Source organism: Sceloporus undulatus, chromosome 5, assembly GCF_019175285.1.
Source record: "Sceloporus undulatus isolate JIND9_A2432 ecotype Alabama chromosome 5, SceUnd_v1.1, whole genome shotgun sequence".
NCBI classification, from domain to species: domain Eukaryota; kingdom Metazoa; phylum Chordata; class Lepidosauria; order Squamata; family Phrynosomatidae; genus Sceloporus; species Sceloporus undulatus.
In genome coordinates this window covers 100,324,707-100,351,385 of record NC_056526.1, presented here as the reverse complement: position 1 = coordinate 100,351,385, position 26,679 = coordinate 100,324,707, and the positions used below count along the sequence as shown (strand labels likewise).

Genomic DNA, 26,679 nt, shown 5'->3' with positions numbered 1-26,679 from the left:
ATGTGTGTGTGTGTGTGTGTGTGTATGTATACACACACACACTTATATTGTTACTGCCAAAAGTGTGAAGCCGTATTTATATGTGTACATACACAGCTGTCTGTGTGTGTTTGTGTGTATATATATATACACACACACACACATACACACACACACACACACATATATATATATATATATATACACACACAAACTGTGGAGCAGCTGAAAGTGTAATGCTGCATGTATATGCTTGCACACACATCTTTGTGTTTGTGTATGTATATATATATATATACACACACATACACACACACACATATATATACACACACACAAACTGTGGAGCAGCTGAAGGTGTAATGCTGCATGTATATGCTTGCACACACATCTTTGTGTGTGTGTGTGTGTATATATATATACAGTGGTACCTCGGGTTACGAAATTAATTCGTTCCGCGGCTAATTTCGTAACCCGAAAAACCTTCGTAACCTGAATTGCCATAGGCGCTAATGGAAAAAAATAGCTCTCTGCTGCTCTCCGGTGGCGAAATAGCGCCGAGGTTTTTTCGTAACCCGAAAAAACCTTCGTAAGCCGAAACAATAAATCCCTATGGGATTTTTTCGTATCCCGAAAAATTCGTAAGCTGGGTAATTCGTATCCCGGGGTACCACTGTATATATATACATCCATCCATACACACACACACACACACACACACACATATACACACACATATATATATACACACACACACACACAAACTGTGGAGCTGCTGAAAATGTAATGCTGCATGTATATGCTTGCACACACATCTTTGTGTGTGTGTGTGTATACACACACACACACACACACACACACACACACACACATACATTCCCCCCTCCCCAGACACAAAAGATTTCTGTTTTATCTCGTTCAGTGGAAATACCGCTCCCAGCCCCTGTGGTTGTGCTAAAAGGGGAAAGGGCCACTGGAAGGAGATCGGGGAAATTCCAGCACAGCATCATGGGAGATTTGTAACCAGTGGTTTTCGGGAGAACCAGCGGATTGGATGTACACACCAGCCAAAGCAGCAGAGGTTCTGCACTGGCCATCAATATGGATCCAGCTGATCCCCTAATTTTGCGGACTCGGAAAACAGAGGAGCCGGCTGCCTTCAGTCTGGAACCCAGCAGTGAATACGCATTGGCCAAAGCGTATTTACGTTATATCGCATTGGTCAATGCGTATTCAGAGCTCACAGGTGTGGAACTCCAATGCTATATAACGCGAATACGCATTGGCCAATGCGAACTGACGCTCAAAAAGCCCCCGTGTGGTAAGGTCCTACGATTCTATGATTCTATAATTCTATGCTTCTGTAAGCCAACTCACTCCTCCACAGCTACATCCTTTGCTCATATTCTTCCATACACAGGCAATCCCACTCTTTTGTCTTTGTCAATCACATCTTATACTTCCTTTGAGGAAATACTGTGGGAATATCTTTCAGATGGGAGATTTACAGTTATTTTTCAGCAAAATTTCCAGCTGAGCTGGACTACAAATTGTCAATCTATCCTACTTATAAATCTATCCTTTCAGTAGCAGTGATCATATCATTATTGACTTTTCTCTGAGATGGGGAATTCACAGTGCATCTGTATGAGACTGTATATGTGAACTTCTACCTGCCTTGCTTTTAAAAAATGTTTTGTTTTTCTGTTTCTAGTTATATTCTGACTTCTGTTCTTTATGGTTATTTCTTCTAATTTTGTAGGATACAGCAAGGTTTCAATCCCGAAGTCAGGATCTTGAGCATAAACTTCTAGCGAAAGAACAGGAACTGGAACAACTAGCTCATAAACAGAAGAGAGTATGTTCATGCTTTGAAGTGAAAATAGCTGTGATATTTTTAAAGCAAAACTTGTATTTGAGTGGGAGGTATGCCATGCATTATGAAATGCTGCCATGTCATTTTGGATGTGGTTGCCTTGGGAAGGAGATGCTCAAGTTCTGAATTATCAGTTAATTCCTAAGTGATGTTCTGCTTTCATTTGCATTCATGAGTTTCTTTCTGAAGATAATGTGATGAATTTTGCTTCTTCTGGATCATCTGGTGGGGGAGAAAGATGCTTTCCCCTAGAAAACCACTGTTGCCTGTTTTTTCTGCTTTTAACTCCTCCACACTTCTGCATGTTACGTCATCACCTACTTTAGAGCAAGGTTTTCATGTATTTCAGATTCCCACACTGGTGACTCATTAGGCAGAATGCAACCCACCATCTACATGAATTGCCAGTTGCTTCCTTACATTTTCCTTTTTTCAAGTCTTAGGCTGCCAGACATGGCATGTGTACTATATTTTTCCTTCTTCTTCAATTGCCTCTTCCCTGCTTGGCTCTTTACATCAGGAAGTTAAGAGTGGCAAATGAAAGAAGAAGGGAAAGCCAGGTAAACACATGGCTGCTTGGTCTCCTACTTTGCCCAGGAATGTAAATACATGGTTTCTTATGGAGCTGGCCTTTTCCCCAAAGTGTATTTGAAACAGGGGAATACTATGCATATCTGTTGAGGAGTAAGCCCAGTGTAATAGTTTTCCTGCCTGCAGTGCACAGTTCAGTTCTATGGTGTTCATTTAAAGTTTAAATACCTTCTTGATTCTCACTTTTTGGTGCCCTGCTTGCTCCAGACTGGTGTCTGCAGCTTAGCGTTGGCAGACTTTTTGATCTCAGTTTTACTCATCCCCCCCCCCCTTTTTTTTTTTTTTTTTTTTTTTTTTTTGCTAATTTTCAGTAAGGCCATAGTAAAAAAAAAATAGATTATCTCTTCCTAAAGTTTTCTGGAGTCAGTTCCCTTTCTTCAATATTAAAATGGGTTCTTCCATTTATGCCCAACATGAACTTATTTAATGATTTTTAAAAATTTATTTAACCTTCACTAATTTGCTAGATAAAAAGGAAGCTATGCCACTTTTCTTACATTGTTGTTGTTGCTTTTGTGTGAGCTCAGATCATTTCCAACTTGTGGCAACCCTAAGATGAATCTATCACAGGGTTTTCTTGCCAAGCTTTGTTCAAAGTAGGGTTGCCTTTGCTTTCCTCTGAGGCCAAGAGAGTGTGCTTTGTCCAAGGTCATCCAGTGGGTTCTATGGCTGAGTGGGGATTCAAACCCTGGTCTCCATAGTCCAGCAGTCAATACCACATTGGCTCTCTCTCTCTCTCTCTCTCTCTCTCTCTCTCTCTCACACACACACACACACACACACACAAGTTCAAGCAAATTCATTCAGGCAGAATGATTAGAACTAGAGCTATTTTTGACATTTACTTTCAAACAAAACAAACTAATTAAAATATGCTCACCATTCTGAACAAATTGTTTCTATATATGGCTGGTGTATTAATAGTGGACTGCCACATGTTTTAGGTATATTTCAATTTGAAAACAATGTGAAATTCTTATAGGCATAAACACTTTCTTTATGACATATTTCACATATAAAATGAAGTCTGAGAATGTCTTTAATTCCCTCTGGCAGAAAGCACTTTTTAATACCAGTGACCTATAGGTTAATTATCCAATATGTAATGATTAAAATCCAACATGATCCTCATAATAAAGGTCAGGATTTTTTAAAATATATATATATATATACATTCTACTATTGTGACATTTTTCAACACTGACAACATGTTCCAAAGTATTTCTGAATGGGGGTTTGCAGGAAAGGAGGAGATTACACTCCTTCACTTGTACCTACAGAAGGTGTTTCTGTAGTTAAAATGACATCATTATAACTGGCCACCAGCTACATACAGTAAATGACAACTGTATTTTTGCATTTGTATTTACATCATGTTAGTCCAATTTAAATGTGTTTATGTTAACAGCAACTGATTTTTAATTATACATTATTATTCTTTCCTGTATAGTTGGAAGAACAGTGTAAAGTGCTGCACAATGACAAGAATGACACAAAGATAGAAAATACAAAACTAAAGTTCACCAACCAAGAGCTGCAGAATGAACTGGAAAGAACATCCGAGGGACTAATAATTGCTCAGCAACAGCTGCAGATACTCCAAGATGAAGCCAAAAAGTTGCAGGAAGAAAAGGAAATGTGAGTGATCTAGAAATACTTAAATGTACAGAAAATCAGAAATCTTCTCTAAAAAGGATGGCTATGAGGTACTAGGAAGTTTATTTTTTATAGAACAGTCACATATGAATGAAATATATATATATGTTTTACATGTTTTTTCCAATGTTTTTATGTATGCGTATCATTATGTATGTATGTTTTTATGTGTTACATGCTGATAAAATTGTTTATTTTAAAAAAAAGAGGGTGGCAAAGGAAATGTGAGTGATCTCTAGAACTACAGATTCCTGAAAGGATGATCAAGTTAATTCTCCACTATCTGTGATGACCCTGTCTCTAGCTTCCTCCTGATGAGGGAGAGTGTTAACCAAGCTTCATGGGTAAAGTAGTAAGGATTTATTGAAAAGTTTAGTACAATAGACAAGCATTGCTAGAACTGGCTGCAAAGACTTTGTCGACAGTGTGATGCGGCAGCTAAAAAGGCCAATGCAATTCTAGGCTGCATCAATAAAAGTATAGTGTCTAGATCAAGAGAAGTAATAGTGCCACTGTATTCTGCTCTGGTCAGGCCCCACCTGGAATATTGTGTCCAGTTCTGGGCACCACAATTCAAAAAGGACATTGAGAAACTGGAGCGTGTCCAGAGGAGGGCGACTAAAATGGTGAAAGGTCTGGAAACCTTGCCCTATGAGGAACGACTCAGGGAGCTGGGGATGTTTAGCCTGGAGAAGAGAAGGTTAAGAGGTGATATGATAGCCCTGTTTAAATATTTGAAAGGATGTCACATTGAGGAGGGAGCAATAATAATAATATTATAATAATAATAATTTATTTATAGCCCGCCCAATCACAAGGAATCCAGGCGGGTTACAACAGTAAAAATAAAGATAATAAAATAAAATACAATAAATAAATAAAATACAATAAAATTAAAGAGAGCAAAGTGAGTACATTCACAGTTAGGCCTGATGGAAGTTGGGCCTCTCTTTTTCACTCCCTCTCAGGTCTGATGATGATGTCATGGAGGGAGGGCTCTTCTTCTTGAGGCAAGGATTTTATTTTAATTAATTTTAATTTAATTCTTCTCATTAAATTTAAGAGAAGAATTGGTGGACAGAGTGACATAAGTCACAGTAAATGGGGAGTAGAATTAGTTAGGGAAGGCCTGCCGGAAGAGATCCGTCTTAAGAGCCTTCTTAAAGGCTGTAAGAGTAGAAATGTCACGGATCTCCTTAGGCAGGTCATTCCATAGCTTCGGAGCTGTGATGGAAAAGGCCCTCTGGGTGACTGAACTTAGCCTAGATTTTATTGGCTGAAGTAGATTCTTCCCCGAGGACCTTAGAGTGCGGGACAGACAGTATGGAAGTAGGCGATCTCTTAAGTATTCTTGTTTTCTGCTGCTCCAGAGAACAGGACCCGGAACAATGGATGCAAGCTACAGGAAAAGAGATTCCACCTCAACATTAGGAAGAACTTCCAGACAGTAAGGGCTGTTCGACAGTGGAACAAACTCTCCCAGAGTGTAGTGGAGTCTCCTTCCTTGGAGGTCTTTAAGCAGAGGCTAGATGGCCATCTGTTGGGGATGCTTTGATTTGGATTTCCTGCATGGCAGGGGGATGGACTGGCAGGGGAGCGGAGGCCAAGCGGCGAGGGAAAGCCTCCACTTAAGGCTTTCCCTCCCTGCCTGGGCCCCGGGCCTCGCCGCAATCCGAGGCTGCGGAGGAAAGGCCAGGCCTCGGGCGATCGCCGAGGCCTCCCTTCTTTCCCCGGCCCCCGCAGAGGCCGTGGAGGAAGGCGCGAGGCTGCCGGTGATCACCGGGGCCTAGCCTCCTTCCTGGCCTCTGCGGAGGCCAGGAAGGAGGGAGGAGGCTGCAGGGAGGCGGGGAGGTTGGCGCGGCTGCTCGCAGGAGGCGCCAATTCCCTGCAGCCTCCTCCGCCCCAGACCTCGCTGCCCTCCTCTTCCTCCGCGCGGCCATGCGCGGTGGAGGAGCAGGAGGGCAGCGAGGCCCCCCGGGTTGCTCCGCACCCCCGCTGCAACCGGGCTTTACCTGGTTTTTGGATGGCACCCGTGCCGGGAGTGGGTAGGTGCCGCCAAAACCGGGAAAAACCCGGTTGCAGCCGGGTTATGGCAACCCTATGCTAACACCATCACTTTCCAAGGTATATGTATATGATTTCTAAACTATCTGAGCCTGATGAAAGCACCTTGGTTCTGAAAAGAAGCACCAAGATTTTTGTTCCCTTTTGGTTGACTTAATAACTAATTAATTAATTAATGTTCTAACACAGATGCTGGAACTGCACTGTTTCTTTTTTCTTTTCCTCCTAAGCTTGAGAATGTAATTCAGAACTTAACAGTCCTTCTAGCATTGTAGACGAAGAAAGGACTGAATGACCTCTCATTTTGTTCCACACAACCAGCAATTTGTTTCCAAGACATAGACTAAAAACAGATTTAAGTGAAATACTGTTCTGTTCGTCCAAGAACACTATGTGGTTTTTGTCTGAGCAGTAAAATAAATTTGTGGAAAATAACATTCCCTTCAAATTATTTTGAAGTACTATAAACATCATGATCAATATGCATTTTCAACCAGGGAGCTAAATAAATCAAAAAATTATTCCCAAAAAAAGTTTACTTATTGAATTAAAATAGAATGCATATAACAGAACTTACTAAATTTCCATTGAATTGGAGGGTCTTTTCTAGTGGAATTTAGCCATGGGATTTAACCTGGTATCATTAAGAATTTCACCTCTATCTTAGGAAGTCCTGAGTAGGGATGAAAGTGGTGGGGATTTCATTTATTTTTGTTTTTCTAATAGGAATGTATCATCATTCATAAATTCCTTCATAAATTTGATGGAAAGAACTTGAGATTTCAAAGGTCCAAACACTCTGCAGAAATAATCCAGTTTGAGACTACTTTAACTGCCCTGGCTCAGTGCTAGAGAATCCTAGGAATTGTAGTTTATTGTGTCACTAGAGCTCTCTCACAGAGAAGGCTAAATGTCTCACAAAACTATAGTTCCCAGAACATTGAACCAGTCTCAAACTGAATTATTTCTGCAGAAACTGACCAGCTTCCCCCACCACCACCACCACCAAAGCCTAACTGTCAAAAATCTTAATTTGACCCCATTGTGTATTCAAGCATGTTAGTTTGAATTAGTATTTCCATTTTTCTTACCAAAAAAGCTGTAAATCCTTAACACCTATTTGGTAGACATAGCCCTCTCCATTCTTGAAATAGCTGCACCTGTTGAATTTTACAGTTGCAAAAGGGTGAGAATTTTGTATTAATTAGTTTTTAAAGGATTTACCCAAATGCACAAAGTTCTTCATACTTAGGATATAAAGAGGTTTATTTGCTACAGCCTTATAAAACAAGACTGTCCACAACCTCCCAAAGGACTTTCTCAGCTGTCGCTCCCAGATTGTGGAATGGCCTGCCGGATGAGATCTGTCATATTACCAGCCTAAACAGCTTTGAAAAAGCTATAAAGATGGATCTCTTCTTTCCCAAATAGTTTCTGTGGTCATCAGAAGAACTCTAAGAACTCCGACTGCACTTTAGTCACGGTCTATAGTTTGCTGTATAAATTTTTAATTTTTTTATGCATGTTTTAATTCTTACATCATTTAATTGTATTTTAAGAGGGGGAATTGGGGATTTTGGAATACATGTTTTTTAATCTTTGTAAGCTGCCCTGTTTGCTTCTTGTAGAGGGGCAGGATATAAATAATTTTTATTTTCATTATTATTATTATTATTATAAAATTGAATGTGGGAGAAAGCAAAACTGACAGATTTTTTATTTCTAGTGCAGAACGCAGATCTTAGTGGCATTCCCCCAAAGCAATAAGACATGTTGAAATAATTGTTTTATTTCCCCTCCAGAGAGGTTTACAGAGTGACAGAAACATTGCAAAGGGAGAAATCAGGGCTTCTTAAGCAACTGGATTTTTTAAGGTAAGAATACAAACTTGGGATTTTAAGGAAGATGGGGCCAGTCCAACCATTTCATAAAGTAAAACACTGGCTTCAGGTAACTGATGTTCATTCATTCATTCATTCATTCATTCATTGTTTTCATATCCCACTTTTCTGCCAGAGGGGCTTACAAATTGTCAATTACATAGTTCCCCATGTCAGGTTTATAATCTAAAAAAAGACATAAAACAAAAGGAGAAGGGAAGGGGATCAAGCCCATCTATTCTTCTCTCCCTCTGAGGCCTGGGCCACGACAGTTAAATAGAAGAAGGGGCCTTTTTCTGTCTCTGAGCCTAGCCATGGTGTAGCTTTGCCTGCCCCTTCCCTCCCTCTGAGGCCAGAACTGATGTTGAGGGAATAATATTGAAGGGTAAGAAGCCTGCTATGCATGCTTTAAGCTACTTTGCTGTGGTGGTGTAGCTTGCTCACTCCCATTGCCTGTGTTAAAATTAAATTCTGGCTATTTCTGTGGTCAGTTCAAATAAGTGGAATTGTCAGTGTGCTGTTTTATTTTTCAGTTATGGCAAAATATCTTGGCCCTGGGAGCAAGAGAGAAGGATGGTATTATGTTATTCTGAGTGGAAGTTTTCATTTATTTATTTATTTTCTTTCCTATTATAATATTTTAATAATGCAGGAATAAATGTTTAAGAGGTTTATATGAACAGATATGTACAACATAAGAATAAATCAAAGCAATTTAAAACATTTTAATATGGAAACATAATTATAACAACCAATGCTAGAACAAAGATTTTTTTTAAATAGGGACAGCCGAACATTTGGGTAGCTGATCAACAATACATGTACTGTTTGAACTTTTAAAATGTCATAAAAACAATAGTGTTGCCTTGGGGAGAACAATTATAAATGTGAGATTTGCTTCTCTTTAGACAGATGCAATATATATAGTATTAGCACATATTGCAGAATTTAGGTATTCTGTTTTGATAAAAGTACAGAACTTTGCATATGTGACCATCTTGATTATACTGCAGAGCAGATATATATTTTTAGTATAGGCATCAAACATTAGCTGTATGTCATATAAATTAGAAATAAGCAATACATTAAAAAGTGATTGATATAAACATGTAGGTAGAAAAAATGAAATGCATAGATCCAGGATGAGGGACACCTGGCTTAACGAGACTACATGTGAAAGGGATCTAGGAATCCTAGTAGACCACAAGTTGAACATGAGTCAACAGTGTGATGCTGCAGCTAAAAAGGCCAATGCTATTTTAGGCTGAATCAATAGAAGTACAGTGGACCCTTGTTATATGCTGGGGTTTGGTTCCAAGATCCCTTGTGGTTAACAAAATCCATGGATGCTCAAGTCCCATTAAATATAATGATATAGGAAAATGGTGTCCCTTATAAAAATGGAAAATCAAGGTTTGATATTTCAAATTTATACTTTTTTTGAACATTTTCAAACCATGGATGCTTGAATCCGTGTATTTAAAATCTGTGTATAAGAAGGGCCAACTGTATAGTGTTTCAATTAAGGAAGTAATAGTGCCATTCTGTTCTGCCTTGGTCAGGCCTCACCTAGCATACTGTGTCCAGTTCTGGGTACCACAATTCAAAAAGAATGTTGACAAATTGGAGCATGCCCAGAGGAGAGCAACCAAAATGGTGAAGAGTCTGTAAACCATGCCTCATGAGGAAACACTTAAGGAGCTGTGTATCTTTAGCCTGGAGAAGAGACAGTTAAGGGGTGATATGACAGCCCTGTTTAAGTATTTTGAAAGGGTGTCATATTGAGGATGAAGCAAGCTTGATTTCCGCTGCTTCAGAGACTAGAACACAGATCAATGCATTCAAGCTACAGGAAAACAGATTCCACCTCAAATTAGGAGAAACTTCCTGACAGAGCTGTTCAGCAGTGGAACAAACTCCCTCAGAGTGTGGTGGAGTCTCCTTCTTTGGAGATCTTTAAACAGAGGCTGGATGGCCATCTGTCAGGGATGCTTTGATTGTGAATCCCTGCATGGCAGGGGGGATTGGACTGGATGGCCCTAGAGGTCTCTAGGATTTTATGATACTATAAACATTTCATACCTTCTAAAACTTCTCTCTTTTTCTTTCATTTGGTACCTATCTACTACAGAGAAAGGAACAAATATCTGAAAGATGAACATGACATGTGTTTATACCAGGTATGTATGGTTCTGAGTAATTTGACATTAAAATTTTGTTTCTCGGTTAAAGTTATTAGATATTTAGACTTATTAGGTATTTAGAAACAGTGCTCCATAAAAGAAGTCTTCTTTTCCTAGCACATGCTTTTCTTAGCTCTGTAGTCTTTAGTCCAAAACATCCTGCAGAAATGATCCAGTTTGGGACTGCTTGGCTCAATGCTAGGGAATTCTTGAAACTGTAGTTTTGTGAGACTTTTAGCCTTCTCTGTCAGAGAACTCTCGTGCCACAATAAACTACAGTTCCCAGGATTCCCTAGCACTAAGCCAGTGTGTTATGGACCTCTGCTTTGTAATTGGTCATTAGAAACCAATGATGTAGACTAGAGCCAATTGACTTGGATTCAAGTTGAACTCAAGTTGCTTCAGTGACTCGCCTTGGACTTGACTTGGCAATCAATGACACTGTGACTTGATTTGACATGTGATCTGTATATTTTTCGTAACTAACTTACTGGGTTAATATCATCCAGAAATGTTAGGGAATAGAAACCAGTTTTCTTCCTTTGAACAATGCTTCCATCTTACTTCTTTTTGCCTATTTGTAATGTGATGGAAGCGGTACTTTACATGTTCCCCTCCAAGAAATGTGCCCCATGCTATGGGGGTGTGTCTTGCTCATACGGCTATGAAAAGCTGTAAAAGGCTCTTCCAAAGTGCAGAGGTGACAGGTTGCTGAGTAAACCTCATTTTTCTAAAATTCTATAATTGTTTTTACCTAATAATAATAATATATAATAACATCGTTTATTTATACCTCCCGCCTCTCTCACAGATTAGTACAATTTACAATCAATACAACAATAAAATACTAACACTGAATTTACCAAGAATTCCTATTCATTCTCTAAAAATTACAATTCGTCCATTAGCCAACAATCAGTCAAGGAAGAGCAGTCATCATAACCTTTTTATTTGGAATGTTGTGAATAAGTACACCGGAAGAGATCCGTTTTGAGTGCCTTCTTAAAGGTCTCTAAGGTAGTAATGAGACGGATCTCTTCCAGTAGGTCATTCCATAATCTTGGGGCCGCAGCAGTGAATGCCTTATGTGAAGTTGTCATTAACCTGGTATTATAATATTCTTGTAAGAACTTCCCAGATGTTCTGAGAGTGTGGGGCGGATTTTGTAGGGAGAAGCGCTCCCGCAAATAACTCGGGCCCGAGCCATGTAGGGCTTTAAAGGTAATAACCAACACCTTGTATTGCACCCGGAAGCTGATTAGCAGCCAGTGAAGAGATTTCAGTATTGGTGTTATATGGTCAAACCTAGATGTTCCGGTGACCAATCTGGCTGCTGCATTTTGAACCAATTGAAGCTTCTGAATTTGGTACAAGGATAGCCCCAAGTAGAGCGCATTGCAGAAATCTAACTGAGAGATTACCAGTACAAGCACTACTGCTTCAAGGTCCTGTCGGTCCAGGTAGGGACGCAGTTGGCGTATCAACCAAAGCTGATACCAAGCTTTGTGTACATCCTGATTTTCTAGTTATTCTAGAAATTCCACCCCCTCACATACATGAGACTTGACTTGAGACTTGTATACACCACTGTTAGAAACCAGTTACAGACTTGATTTGCAGGTCAGATTGTTGAAGAATGCATTTGTAAGGAAATCACATTGATGAAAGAAAAAAAAATGCAAACTGGAAATATGCAGTCTTATAAATGTGTGCTTCTGTCGGGCAAGAGACTTTGCTGATGGTACCACTACTACTTGTAGGGTCTCCCAAGTCATACAGGTTTTTGCTGAGGATCCAAATTAAATGTGCCAAATACTTTAACACTATGAAGGATAGATATTAGGCAGTGACAGTGACTGGAGGTTGGTATCTCAAGAACAACAATGGCCCTTTAGGTACTTTTTTAGTACTGCTGAGAAAGAGACAATATTAAATCACTGTTAAGTGTCTTTAACACTGAAAATGCAAAGATCAGAAATGAAGCAAGGAATAAGGCTATCAGAATGGCCCAACTTTAATGTAGTTGCAGAGAACATAAATCAATAATAAATCAATCATAACTCCATCATAAATCCATCATAAGATATATGCCTGTACAGATTGAGAGGACATGGGGCCCAAGGTTTTCATGATCAGCAAGTGGTCAGTGGGGCGGCCCACCATGCCTATTTGATCAAACATCTATGCCAGTCTCCCTCCTCCCCAGCCAATTAGTAACTAGCCTTAGTAGCCAAGCAGAAAGTCACTGCCAGTCCGGACTGCCATTTATCCCATAGTCACTGACTCTGTATGCACCCAAAGTCTTTCTCCCCAAAATTAGTTCATGCCTGATGGCCCCTCATTCTTTCCATACCCACGACAGGGAGGGGAGCCCCGTTTGACACCCGTTTCCTCACTGCTCACAGTGCTCAGTGTGCTGGGTGATGGACTATAAGTAGAGTGATGAGACATCCAAACCACCACCTCTAAATTGCTGAACAACTACAGTATGTACACAAGATGAGGTTTGCTGGAGTTGGTGTAATTCATCGAGGAGATCAACCATCATTATCAGTGTAATATTATTGTTGTTGTTATTATTATTATTATTATTTCTTACCCGCCTCTTTCCATGGATTGAGGTGGACCTGAGATGTAATGGTCCAAGAGAGCATAGTCACCTCACAGCCTTCCATGGTGACCTAATGGAAAGATACTTGCAAGATACAATATGCAATGGTCTATTTTTGCACTTTGACAGTGAGGTGTATCAGATTCTTCTCACAATTCTTGAGGTTTTTTGTGGGTTTTTCGGGCTATATGGCCATATTCTAGCAGAGTTTCTTTCTGATGTTTCGCCACCATCTTCTCTGAAGGAAAAGGAATGTAGAAAAGAAAAAGTATATGCAATTTGAACAAATAGTTCAGAAAGGAAGAGAAATGGAAGAAAATGAGAACATAAAAGGAATTACTAGTAAAATTTACAAAATGTTGATGGAGAATAAAGGAGGAAAAATAAAAGGAAATACTTTAAAGGGACTATGGGAAGAAGAATTGGGATGTAAAATAAATGACAAGGAATGGGATAGAATTTGGGAACAAAGACACCTGAAAAATTTATCGGTTTGGATAAAAGAAAATTATTACAAGTTGAAATGGAAATGGTACCTGACTCAAGTGAGATTACAAAAAATTGTTGGAGAGGCTATCAAGAAGTAAGGTCATATATCCATATGTGGTGGCAATGTAAATAGGTAAAAAAAAATTGGGAAAAGTGCTATAAGAAATAGAAAATGTTATGAATATAAAAATAGATAGAAGACCGAATATAGTTTTGTTATCGTTATACTGTATAACTCAGAGAAATGGAAAAAAGAAAAAAAAAGATTTGGTAACAAGTTTGCTTACAGCAGCAAGATTAATAATAGCAAGGTGTTGGAAAAAGAAAATGGATGTAGAAGTGGAGGATTGGTACAAAGAGGTATGGAGATTAGTTATTAATGATAAATTGACATGTAAACTGAAAGTAAAAAAAGGATTATGGAAAAGAAATTACTTTGAGGGGGTTTGGAAAGAATTTGTTGAGAAAGTGTTGAGAAAAGAAGATGGAAGATTACCTCCAGAAGATGAACTGAAATTTTGGATGGAATATAAGGATGGAAATGGCTCCGGGGAAGGGGGGCACTGAAGGGTATATAAAATAATGTGTCAAAAAGATAATAGAATGTAATAGAATTTAGAGATGTATTTGTTTATGGAAATAAAAATTTTAAAAAAAGAAATGACACCACAAGTGCGCGCTTCGACACTTGTGGCGTCTCTTCCAGGGCGCAGGAAGGAGCATGATTTTCATGTTCCTTCTTTGCAGCGTCCGAGAACCTTGCTGTTTGGTTGCTGCAGTTCCCGGACGATGCAACCGGCGGCGGCAGCAAACCAACGCTTTTCGGTGGTCTGTAACCCACTCATGTTTCTGGTGAGAGAACTCAGCTTGCATGATCATGGCAGGGCCAAAGACTGCATATCAAAGAAAGATTAAAGGGAATTGAGTTCAGTTGTCATCACTACTAATCCCCACACTGCTGGGAAGGGTGCTTTTTTGCCAAGAGGCCCTGAATCAGGCATGACTTATCCCTTTAGCAGTTGAAAGAACTCTGGTGACTCAGCCACCTCAGTTGACCCAAACACCCAAATTACTTTACCATACCCACCAGGACATATCAGTACTGTCTTGTAGGCCACTGGTGAAAATGGCCAGCAGCCCACGAGGACATGCATATATGCCTGTGAAATCACTCATGAGGTCTCGTGGGATTTTTGATTCCATGATAACTGCTCACCACCCCATTATCTGGAGTGAGATTTGCTCTAGATATAGCATGGACTCAAGCAGCCACTTGGAGTCCTGGGAAGCCCCAATACTGGGCCCAAGGCACAAAACCACTCTTCCTGGCAGCATCAGGATGAGTACTGATGGCAATTGAACTCAAGCCACAAGGACATGTTGAGATGTGAATGGAAAGTCAAAGGACTGGATGAGAACAAAAAAGATCAAACTCAATCCAGACAAGACAGAGGTACTCCTGGTCAGTCGGAAGGCAGATTAGGGAATAGGGATACAGCCTGTGTTAGATGGGGTCACACTCCTCCTGAAGATGCAGGTTTGCTGTTTCGGGGTACTCCTGGACTCAGCTTTGAACCTGGAGGCCCAGGTCTCTGCAATGGCCAGGAACGCTTTTGCACATCTAAAACATGTGTGCCAATTGTGTCCGTTCCTTGAGACACCAGACCTAGCCTCAGTGGTACATGCCTTGGTTACATCTGTTTGGACTACTGTGATGTGTTCTACTTGGGGCTGCCTTTGAAGAAAGTTCGCAAAGTTCAGTTGATTCAAAGAGCTGCAGCCAGGCTGCTAATGAGGATAGGTTATAGAAATTATACAATGCCCCTGTTGAAACAGCTCCAATGGCTGCCAGTTTGTTTCTGGGTACAATTCAAAGTGCTGGTGTTGAACTATAATGCTCCTGTTGTGTTAAAAACCATAGTTCTATATGTTTGGCCACCAAAACAGAAATCACAAGAACTGTGGAGGCTGGTCATAGAAAAGTCATCCCTAGATCCATTTTGGAGGAGGCTTTCATATGATTATTATTATTATTAACCTAGATGGATCTCTAGATGGATCAATATTTTGAAGCACTAATTAAACTACTTCAAAAAAAAAAGGGAAATTTAAATAAACAGGGAAACACATTATGATCAGAACAAAATAAAAAGACAGTGGAAACAGTATAGATTAAAGGATGACAGATTCACTGACATAAGAATGTTTTGATAATGAACTCACAATTTTAGACAGTGAAGTAGAAGCTGCTCTCAAAGTACTTAGGATAAATAAATAGCCAGGAACAAATGACATGCCAACAGAGTTTCATACTATAGAGAGAGTCTATCAGAATTCTAACAAAAATCTTCAAAATGGCTCAAACACTCAATACACTTGTGAGACCACAAGAAAAGGGGGGCAGGGATTGTAGTAAACACTGCACTTTTGCATTGATCTCCCATGTGAAAAAGTTATGCTGAAGATTTTGAGTATGAAGATTCCCCCCCCCCCATGGCAAAGTTGTTTGGGGGGAAGGCCCATTTCAATGGCCTCCTGGGAAGGAGAGCCCAAGATTTAAAAATGTGCCACAGTAAGTTTGCCAATGGTAGGTGGAGGCAAGGCAAGGCCAGAGGCTATTTATGGCACTGCCATCCCCAGCTTCTCAATCTACTCAAGCACTCAATCTACCCTCCCACTGTTGTTAAAGTATGAAGTTGCTTGGTTTCTTTGGGACCAGCTAGGATTTTCCCCCTTTTCCATGGACTTTTTTGCCTATCCCATACTGTTACAGTCAGACATGGGCAAATGGCTAGGGTGGAGTCCAAATAGGTGGTCACCTGGCAGGTAGTGAGGAAGATTTTGAGTATGATGAGCACCTAGGGCACCACTTTTGGTGAAAGGGGGGGTGTCTCTTAAACTGCCTCTTAGGTCCTGTGACTAGGGAGATGGGGAAAGAGACATCCCTTGAGGCTGGCCTGAAGGATAAACCCTCTCTTTAAGACCTGTAGCTTGGAGGATGGTCTTTCTGATGCAGGCCAGCTGGGGAGTAACCCACCTTTGGGTTTTCCTTAGGGTTCAGATGTTATTGCCCAGAGGAAGCTGCAGAGGAGATCTGGGGGAAAGACCATTTGCCGCAGCTGCTCCCACACTAGGCTACTACCCGTTAGTTGCCGCTCTCCATAAGAAACAATAAATAGAATAAAGTAATAAATTGATTAAAGTGACCCAATTTTCAACCCATCATCTTGTATCTGGCCTTATTTCCTAGGTTGGTGAGCAGAGATTTTACCATATATGCAAAAAGAAATGCCAGACAACCTTTTCTGGGTTCAGAAAAGGAAGACGTACTAGAGATCATACTGCAAATACATGTTGGCTAATGTAGCATATAAAAGAATTTCAGAAGAAAATCTATCTGTGCTTTAATAATATTAAAGGATTTGATAGATTATGAAAAACTGTGGATTGGTCTAAAAGAAATGGATGTGCCACAACATTTGTTAATCAAATATGAAGATATTTCATTAAATGCCAAAGGCAGAATCATCCACATCATGTTATCTATGATCTGTCTGTATGGATATGAAAGCTGGACAGTGAATAAAGCTGACAGAAAGAAAATTATGTAGTTGAAATGTAGTTCTGGAGATTCTGCAAATGCTATGCACTAACAAAAGATAAATGAATGCATTACAGAGCAAATCAAGCCTGAACTGAGGCCAAGATGAATAAACTGGGGCTGTCGTACTTTGGACATATCATGTGACAACATGACAGATTGGAAGTGACAGTAATGCCCAGTGAAGTGGAAGGTGATAGGAAAAGAGAAAAAATCAGAGTACAAGTAGATAGACTCAATCAAGAAGTCCACAGCTCTGAGTTTGGAAGATCTAAACAATGTAGTTGATGTCTGGTGCTCTTTGTTGTTAGTTGCCTTTGAGTAGACCTCAACTCATGGCAACCCCATGAATGAGACTTCTTCAAGACAACCTATCCTCAGTTGTTGGGCTCAAGTCTGTGGCTTACGTGATTGAGTCTATCCATCTCTGGTATGCAGTCTTCCTCTTTCTGTCCTCCATTGTTCCTCTCAGAGCTCTCAGATGCTCTTCCTGGGGTACTCATGCCTTGAGTTGTAGCTGAACATTTGACCTCAGATCTAGCATTAATAGAGCACCAGACATCTGTTATCTTGTAATGCAGGGGTAGGCAAGCTCCAGAATTCCAGGGGCTAATTTTCTGTACTTGAAACATGCTGCAGGCTGCACATCCTCCCCCCATGAAAGTTGATGTGTCTAGAAACCCAACAAAGAGTCCATCAAAACTCTTTCTAAAGGTTGGGAATGTAAGGTGTAAGGAAGCCTTTCACTTCATTTTAAAGGAAATTTGCCAGTCCTGTAGGCTTCCAGAGGTACCAGTTCTCCTTTTTCATCTGAAAACATATTTTCAACTTAGAAGGATTCCAGGAGCTTCAAAAATTACTCACAAAAGCATGAAGAATAGGGTGGAAATGTAGTTTCCTTTCAGTATATTGGAATTGTGTTGGGATATATTGTTCTGAATACTGGCATTGAAACTCCCATTTTGTTAGTATTAATAACTACAATGAGTCAAATTTTAAAATAATATTGCTACAGAAACATAAGAGTGGTCCACCTGCCAGCTGGAAACAAAGGTCAGGCTCAATCATCGGCAGATATGTTGACAGAAGAGGCTCACTGAAGAGGTAAGGCTTCTGTTTTCCCAGTCTGCATTTCATGTATTTTTCAGGTAACATACAAAATACAAGACATATTTCAAATTAGTATACAAAGTAGCCCTTTATTTAAGTATTTATTCTCTCTACCTATTTTAATCATCTCCAGTTACATTTTTATTTATATACTATCATCTTCCTCTGTGGGTGACTCAGTATGCTCCATTTTGTAGAAACTGGACCTGGAACCAAAAGTAGTACTATTACAAGGCAAGGATATGGATAGGTTGCTCACCTGTAATGGTATTTCTTCAAGTGGTCATCTGCAAATACATACAAATGGGTTGTACTGCACCTGTGCAGTTCTGCTCAGAAACTTCTGGAATCACTGGGCAAAGTTAACTTTGCAACTTTTTGACAGTAGCTTTGCCCATCCCTTATAAGTCCCCTGTCTTCCCACTCTTTCCCCTTGTTCCGAAATTTTCATCACGTAATTGACATAAGAATGAGCCAATGTAGAGCAGGACGCTGAGAGGAGGATGGGTGGGATTTGTATGTATTTGCAGATGACCACTCGAAGAAATACCATTACAGGTGAGCAACCTGTCCTGGACTACAGCCAGCACACACAAACACACACCAATAAGGAGGGCTCAGCAAGGTAATTAGCTCTGCAGCTGGAAATAGTCCACAAACCTTGCAGGGATTGAGAGAAAGAGCAAACTAAAAGCCAAAGCCAAAGTCAGGAGAACAGAGATCACAATAGTCAGTCCAGTCCACAGTCAGGTCAGCCAGAAGGTAGCAAGAGTCCAGTTCATTCCTAGGTCAAGATACATAAAGCCAGTGCAGGCAGCAGTCACACCAAAGGATTATGCAATAAATTCTGGCACCGAGTTAGCATCTCACAGGTGGTTAAGTAGGAGATTCCCTCCTTGGTGCCAGCTGAGGCTTGTTTGCCAATTGTCTCTCAGCAATCCTCCTGGACCTGCATCTGCCAGCACTCTCAGCCCTGTGTTGCCTAAAGGAGGGAACCTCCAGGTCTGGTTCCTCCCCAGAGTCACCACTAGGCTGCTGTACCACCAAAGGAATCCCATCAGCACTAGGACCTGGCTGAACCTCCTCCTCTGGGGCTGGGAGATCAGGGCTGGGCTCTGGCAGAGCAGAATTAACACCAGGTGCAGCCTCAATTACCCCTTGCTCCTGAGTAGACCCGTCCTCCTTCTCATCCTCCGAGTCCTGCTCTTGGCTGGCCATGACAGTCCTTCTTCTTTGTGGTCTCTGCAAATCATACAAATGGGTTAGACTGACAAGCTTAGGTCAGTGGTGGAGGGAGTGTCATGACACCAAAGTTAGGTTCAATTAAAGCTGTGTTTATTAAACCACACAATAAAGATCTTTGAGCCAAAGCTGTGTTTGCTGTGCTTAGTACTTCATAAATAGTACTTTAAGTAATCAACTACAATGAAACATGTTCAAGTCATAAGGCACATTTTTCAACATATTAAGTCATGAAGGACTTGTGTAAACCATGTCAAAACTTGTGTAAACCATGCCAATTCTGGCAATTAAGACATTCATTGTCAACAGCTTGTAAACTAATAGAAATGCAGTGCAAATCAATGTAAACCTGAAACTAACACTGCCCTCCCAAATGCTGTGTCCCGTTTGGCCCTGGTGAGCAGCCTATAATGTTTGATGAAAGTCAAGGGGCTGAGACCAAACCGCAGCTTTACAGACATCCTCCAAGGGGACCCCAGTCAAAAAAGCAGAGGATGCCCCTACCGTCCTAGTTGCATGGGAGTGAACCCTGGCTGGGAGAGGTCTGTCCGACAGTTCATAGCAGAGGTGGATGCTTCCAGCCACCCATTTGGAAAGCCTCTTAGCAGTCACAGGTAGTCCCTTTTTCAGTTCCGGATATCACTGGAACAGTCTGTCGGAACGGCTCGAACCCTCAGTTCTGTTCAAATAGAAGGCCAAGGTGTGCAGTCAACGTTTGGTATCGGTGGTCAGGTTCGAGGCCAGGTCAGTAAAACAATGTCATGACACATGTGCTTGAGACTGTGTGCTCGTGCTGAAGGGGTGAAGCTTCTGTGAGTCACATCTGTGAGTCACAAGGGGGGCGGAGCTAGCAGACTAGCTTTATATACCAACTTCCAGAGCCGTGCGCCTAATGGCGCGCGAGTTTTAGTTTTCTTTAACTCAACAATTCGACTCAAGTGGCATCAGATTAGAATCAGATATTGAAATATAACCTTGCCTTTAAGTATCAGATAGCAGTCAGGACATTCCTTTAAAGTAGTATTCCCAGTAGATTGACTGTTATAGTCATTACTAAAGACTTTGCAGTATGGACAACGAGGGATCTGCTGTAGTCACCTGCAACTCTTGTGGGATGTTTCTCTTCTTGCCTACAGAAGTCAAGAACTTCACATGCACCAAGTGCAAGTTGGTAGCACTCTTGGAGGAGAAAGTGCAGCAGCTGGAGTCAAGAGTAGCTACACTTCAGCATATTAGGGAACAAGAGGATTTCCTGGACACAATAGAACTAACGATCTTGGATGAGTACCATGCAGAGGAAGATGCTAGGGTGGAAGAGGTCACTTGCCATACACAGGAGGCAGACAGCTGGAGGAATGTCACAAAGAGAAGTAAGCCAAGAAGGGATTGTTCTGGGAGCTTGCAGCTAGGGAATCGATTTGAAGCTCTTTCCCTTATTAAGGAGGATGGAGAAGAGCAGCATGAACAAACTTCAGGGACAGAGCAGGGGAGCCTGAGAGTCCCACCCGAGGGAACAGTCGCTGCTAAGCCTAGGAGGAGGCGTGTGGTCGTAGTGGGGGACTCCTTGCTGAGGGGTACAGAAGCAGTGATATGTAGGCCTGACAAGATGTCTCGAGAGGTGTGTTGTCTTCCAGGTGCAAAGATCCGTGATGTGACAGAGAGGCTGACAAGACTGGTCAAGCCTACTGACAAATACCCCTTCCTTTTGGTCCACCTGGGAACTAATGATACTGCAAGACACAGCCTTCAGAACATCAAAAGGGATTACAAGGCGCTTGGTAGGAAGCTGAAAGGAATGGATGTACAGGTTGTCATCTCGTCTCTTCTGCCAGTTGAAGGGCATGGTCCAGGAAGGGAGAGGAAAATAGCGGATGTGAACAATTGGCTTCGCAGATGGTGCCGCCGAGAAGGATTTGGATTCTTCGATCATGGGCTGCGGTTCCATGAGGAGGGACTTCTTGCAACAGACGGGTTGCATCTCACGCCAGTTGGAAGAAATGTTTTTGCCAACAGTCTCAAGAACTTGATCAGGAGGGCTTTAAACTGAGTTCCAAGGGGAAGGGAGACAATATTAAGGAAGGCGAAAGGGATGGCGAAAATAGTCAAACTGACATAGAGGAAACAAGAAAAAAAGTGCAAGGACCCAACAGTGGGAGGCAAAAAAAACTTGCACAGGCAGCAAGTAAAAGGGAACCATGGTCTGCGATGTCTCTACACTAATGCACAGAGCATAGAAAATAAGCAAGATGAACTCGAACTCCTAGTACAACAAAGCAAATATGATATAATAGGCATCACTGAAACCTGGTGGGATGAGTCTCATGATTGGAATGTGGAAATAGAGGGGTATAAGCTTTTTAAGAAAAATAGGCCAAACAAGAAAGGAGGAGGAATAGCACTATATGTCAGAGATATTTACACCAGTGAAGAGATCCAGGACATCAATCCAGGAAGCCAGGTGGAGAGCATCTGGGTAAAAATTAAAGGGGAGGGAAAGAACAAGGATGTTACGGTGGGAGTCTACTACAGACCCCCAAGTCAGACTGAGGAATTGGATGATATCTTTCTAGAACAGATGACCACACAGTCAGAAAAGAGAGATCTAGTAGTGATGGGCGACTTCAACTATCCTGATATTTGTTGGAAGTCAAACTCAGCAAAATCCTCAAGGCCTAGCAAATTCCTCACTTGCCTGGAAGACAATTTCATGGTCCAAAAGGTGGAAGAGGCAACAAGGGGGTCAGCTATTTTAGATCTGATCCTAACCAACAAGGATGACTTGGTTAATGGGGTGCAAGTGGTGGGATCATTAGGTGGAAGTGACCATGTTCTCCTGGAGTTTGAAATACAGTGGAAAGGAGAAGCCAGGCATAGTCAGACACGCATCCTAGACTTTAGGAGAGCGGATTTCAGTAAACTTAGAGAAGTATTGAGGGCAATTCCATGGTCAGAAATACTAAAAGATAAAGGAGTTCAGGACGGATGGGACTTTCTCAAAAGGGAGATACTGAAGGCACAATTTCAAACAGTTCCAGTGAGAAAGAAAAATCAGAGGTGTCTCAAGAAACCAGGATGGATGACTAAGGAACTTTCAACCGAGCTAAGTTTGAAACGGAACATGTATAAGAAATGGAAAAAGGGGGAAATCACAAAAAAGGAATTCAAAGAAATAGCAGGCATGTGTAGGGGTAAAGTCAGAAAAGCTAAAGCGCAGAATGAACTCAGGCTTGCTAGAGAGGTTAAGAACAATAAAAAGGGCTTTTTTGGATATGTCCGCAGCAAAAGGAAGAAGAAGGAAACGGTAGGGCCACTGCGTGGAGAAGATGGCAAAATGCTAACAGAAGACAGAGAAAAGGCAGAATTAACACCTTCTTTGCCTCAGTCTTCTCAGAAAAGGCAAAGGGTGCTCAACCTGAGGATAATGGAGCAGAGGACAGAATAGAGGAATTTCAGCTCAGAATAAGTAAAGAGATAGTAGAGGAATATCTTATTAATCTAAATGAATTTAAGTCTCCAGGACCAGATGAACTCCATCCAAGGGTATTAAAAGAACTGGCAAATGTAATATCGGAGCCATTGGCAATAATCTTTGAAAACTCCTGGAAAACAGGAGAGATCCCAGCAGACTGGAGGAGGGCAAACGTTGTCCCCATCTTCAAAAAGGGGAAAAAAGAGGATCCCAACAATTATCGTCCAGTTAGTCTGACATCAGTACTAGGAAAGATTCTGGAGCAGATCATTAAACAGAGAGTCTGTGAACATCTAGAAGGCAATGCCATAATCACAAAAAGTCAACATGGGTTTCAGAGAAACAAGTCATGCCAGACAAACTTGATCTCTTTCTTTGATAAAATTACCAGCTTGGTAGATGAAGGGAATGCTGTGGATATAGTATATCTTGATTTCACTAAGGCCTTTGACAAGGTTCCCCATGACATTCTTGCAAACAAGCTTGTAAAATGTGGGCTAGACAAAGGAACTGTTAAATGGATCTGTAATTGGTTGACCGGCCGAACCCAAAGGGTGCTCAACAATGGCTCCTTTTCATCCTGGAGAAAAGTGACCAGTGGGGTCCCACAGGGCTCTGTCCTGGGCCCAGTGCTATTCAACAGCTTTATCAATGACCTGGATGACAGAATTGGGAGCATACTTATCAAATTTGCAGATGATACCAAATTAGGGGGAATAGCTAATACCCCAGAGGACAGGATCAAGATTCAAAATGACCTGAATAGACTAGAAAGCTGGGCCAAAGCTAACAAAATGAAATTCAACACGGAGAAATGTAAGGTATTGCACTTAGGGCGGAAAAATAAAATGCACAGATATAGGATGGGTGACACCTGGCTGAATGAAACTACGTGTGAAAGGGATCTAGGAGTCCAAGTAGACCACAAGTTGAACATGAGTGAACAGTGTGATGCGGCAGCTAAAAAGGCCAATGCTATTTTAGGCTGCATCAATAGAAGTATAGTGTCTAGATCAAGAGAAGTAATAGTGCCACTGTATTCTGCTTTGGTCAGGCCCCACCTAGAATATTGTGTCCAGTTCTGAGTGCCACAATTCAGAAAGGACATTGAGAAACTGGAGCGTGTCCAAAGGAGGGCGACAAAAATGGTGAAGGGTCTGGAAACCATGCCCTATGAGGAACGACTTAGGGAGCTGGGGATGTTTAGCCTGGAGAAAAGAAGGTTAAGAGGTGATATGATCGCCCTGTTTAAATATTTGAAGGGATGTCATATTGAAGAGGGAGCAAGCTTGTTTTCTGCTGCTCCAGAGAACAGGACCCGGAACAATGGATGCAAGCTACAGGAAAAGAGATTCCACCTGAACATTAGGAGGAACTTCCTGACAGTAAGGGCTGTTCGACAATGGAATGCACTCCCTTGGAGGGTGATAGAGTCTCCTTCCTGGAGGTCTTAAAACAGAGGCTGGGTGGCCATCTGTCAGGGATGCTTTGATTTGGATTTCCTGCATGGCAGGGGGTTGGACTGGATGGCCCTTGCGGTCTCTTCCAACTCTATGATTCTATGATTCTATGTAAAAGGATGACACCACCTTAGGCAAAAAAGTAATGTTGATACGGAGGACAACCTTATCCTTATGGAACCTAAGGAAAGGCTGATCCCTCCGCAAGGCACAGGGTTCACCCGTACGGTGGGCAGAGGTAATGGCCACAAGGAAAGCTGTCTTCCAAGTCAACAGCCACAAGTCAGCTGTGGTCATGGGTTCAATGGGCTTGGATTGCAGAGAAGACAGCACAGCATCCAGACTCCAAGCAGGTGTTGTTACCGAGACCAGAGGATGGAGGTTGTTGCAACCTTTCAGAAAGCTCTTCACAAGAGGGTCCCTGAAAAATGAAGGCTTGCCATCAAATTGATAGTGGGAACAGATGGCAGAAAGATAACACTTGATGGAGGTGAGGCACAGCCCTGAATCCAGGAGTGCCATCAGGAACTCCAGCACCACTGATGTCAACACCCGGGATGGAGAGAAGTCTCTCGCAGAGAGAAAATCAGCAAATATCTTCCATTTGGAAGCATAGGATTTCTTGGTAGCCGGCTTTTGGGCAGCCAGGATCACCATTTGTACCGAGGGAGGAAGTGAGTCTAGGGATGGAGTCTCCACGCCACCATCGGTAGGTTGTTGATATTCGGATGTCGAACCCAGCCATCCTGGAGAGTGAGGAGATCTGGACGAAACTCGAGATGGAGAAAGTCTTTCCGGGAGAGATAGAGCAGGTATGGAAATCACGGTTGTCTCGACCACCAAGGGGTGATCAGGATGGCATCCGAGCGGTCTCTTGTCATCTTGGACACCACCATGGTGATCAGTGGGAATGGAGGAAAGGCGTAAAGCATCTATCCTGACCAAGTGAAGTTGAATGAGTTTCTGAGGGAGTTCTCGTTGCGCAATCAGGAGTAGAACTGGGGACAGTGGCTGTTGAGAGTGGTCACAATGAGGTTGATCTGCTGGGTTCCCCACCGACTGAAGAGGTTGTCAACTGTTTCGGGATGGCAAGTGATGGAAGACCTGCTGAGCTGGTCGACCAAATCATTTTCTTCTCCTGGCAAGTGGATTGCTTGGAGCAGAATCCTTCTTGGAATGTACCACTCCCAGATACGGAACTTGATGTCGAGCAAGGTCTGTGAGCTGGTGCCCCCTTGTTTGTGGTGTTGTCTGTCAGAACAACACTATAACTGTGGTATTGTCTGTCAGAAGAAGTACCTTGTTGGACAAATTCGTCTCGAAGGCTCTCAGGGCCTTTTCCACAGCAAGCATCTCGAGAGCATTGATGTGGAACACTTGATCATCCAGGGACCACTTGTCTTTGATGAAGAGGCCTGAGGTCTGGGCTCCCCAGCCTTCCATGGATGTGTTGGTGGTTATGGTGACCTGAGGCTGAGGAAGCGAAAAAGGCATGCTGATGCGAATGTTCTGGGAGTCGAGCCACCAGCGGAGCGAGTGGGAAACTGGCCTCGGGACCATGATCAACTTGGACGGAGGGTCCGTCACTGCATTGAAAGCCGACAGGGACCATGACTGGAGGGGCCGAAACCCACGGAGTCACGAACGTCATGGAGACCATGTGTTCCAGGGCTATTTGGACATCGCTGGCCCTCACTCGTCTGTGAGCGAGACAAGTCCTGACTGCAGTGCAAAGAGCTTGGAAACGGTCCTGAGGGAAATAGGCGATGCAGTCTTCAGAGTGGAGGATGGTGCCAATGAACATGATCTGCTTGACTGGGTGAGATGTGACTTCTCCAAGTTCACCATGAAGTCGACTTCTCTCCGTAATTCGTCCTCGGAGGGGGCCGCGAGGAGCCAGTCGTCCAGGTACGAGAAGACTCTGGAACCTCATTAGTGAAGATAAGCCACCACTGGAGCCATGCACTTGGTGAAGAGTCTTTGAGCTGTGGAGAGGCTGAAGGGAAGAACCTTGTATTGGTACATGTTGGGACCGACGGCAAAGGTCAGGAACCTCTGGTGACTCTTTTGAATCCCCACACTGAAATACGCGTCCTTCAGGTCGATCATCCTGAACCACAGACCCTGATGCAATAAGGGCAAAATAGAGGCAAGAGTTACCATGTGGAATTGACAGTAGGCCAAATAAGAGTTCAGGAGTCACAGATCTAAAATGGATCTAAGGCCGCCATCGGTCTTGGGGACCGTAAAATATCCGGAGGGTCCACAGGTGAAATTGCTCCTTTTGTCAAAAGAGAGCGAACTTCATCGAGAAGGGTGTCCTAGGAGGTGTGTGGAAACAACAGCTCCAGTTGGGGGGAGCTCTTCGAACTTGAGGGCCTCTACCGACAATGTCAAGGACCCAAGAGTTGGAAGCCACAGTGACCCAGGTGTCAGAGAAGGGCCTCAGAATGTCACAGAAGGAGGAG

General features: G+C 42.2%; 1 protein-coding gene across 1 annotated transcript in view; it reads left to right on the top strand.

The window, feature by feature from the left end:
* CRACR2A (calcium release activated channel regulator 2A) overlaps positions 1–26,679 on the top strand; it is a 135,929-nt gene that overhangs the window by 85,088 nt on the left and 24,162 nt on the right. Inside the window, exons 7-11 of the mRNA XM_042469236.1 lie at positions 1,742–1,837; positions 3,897–4,084; positions 7,969–8,040; positions 10,178–10,226; positions 17,946–18,034. Of these exons, the coding sequence (XP_042325170.1) occupies positions 1,742–1,837; positions 3,897–4,084; positions 7,969–8,040; positions 10,178–10,226; positions 17,946–18,034 (494 nt within the window). The remainder of the gene's footprint in view (positions 1–1,741; positions 1,838–3,896; positions 4,085–7,968; positions 8,041–10,177; positions 10,227–17,945; positions 18,035–26,679) is intronic.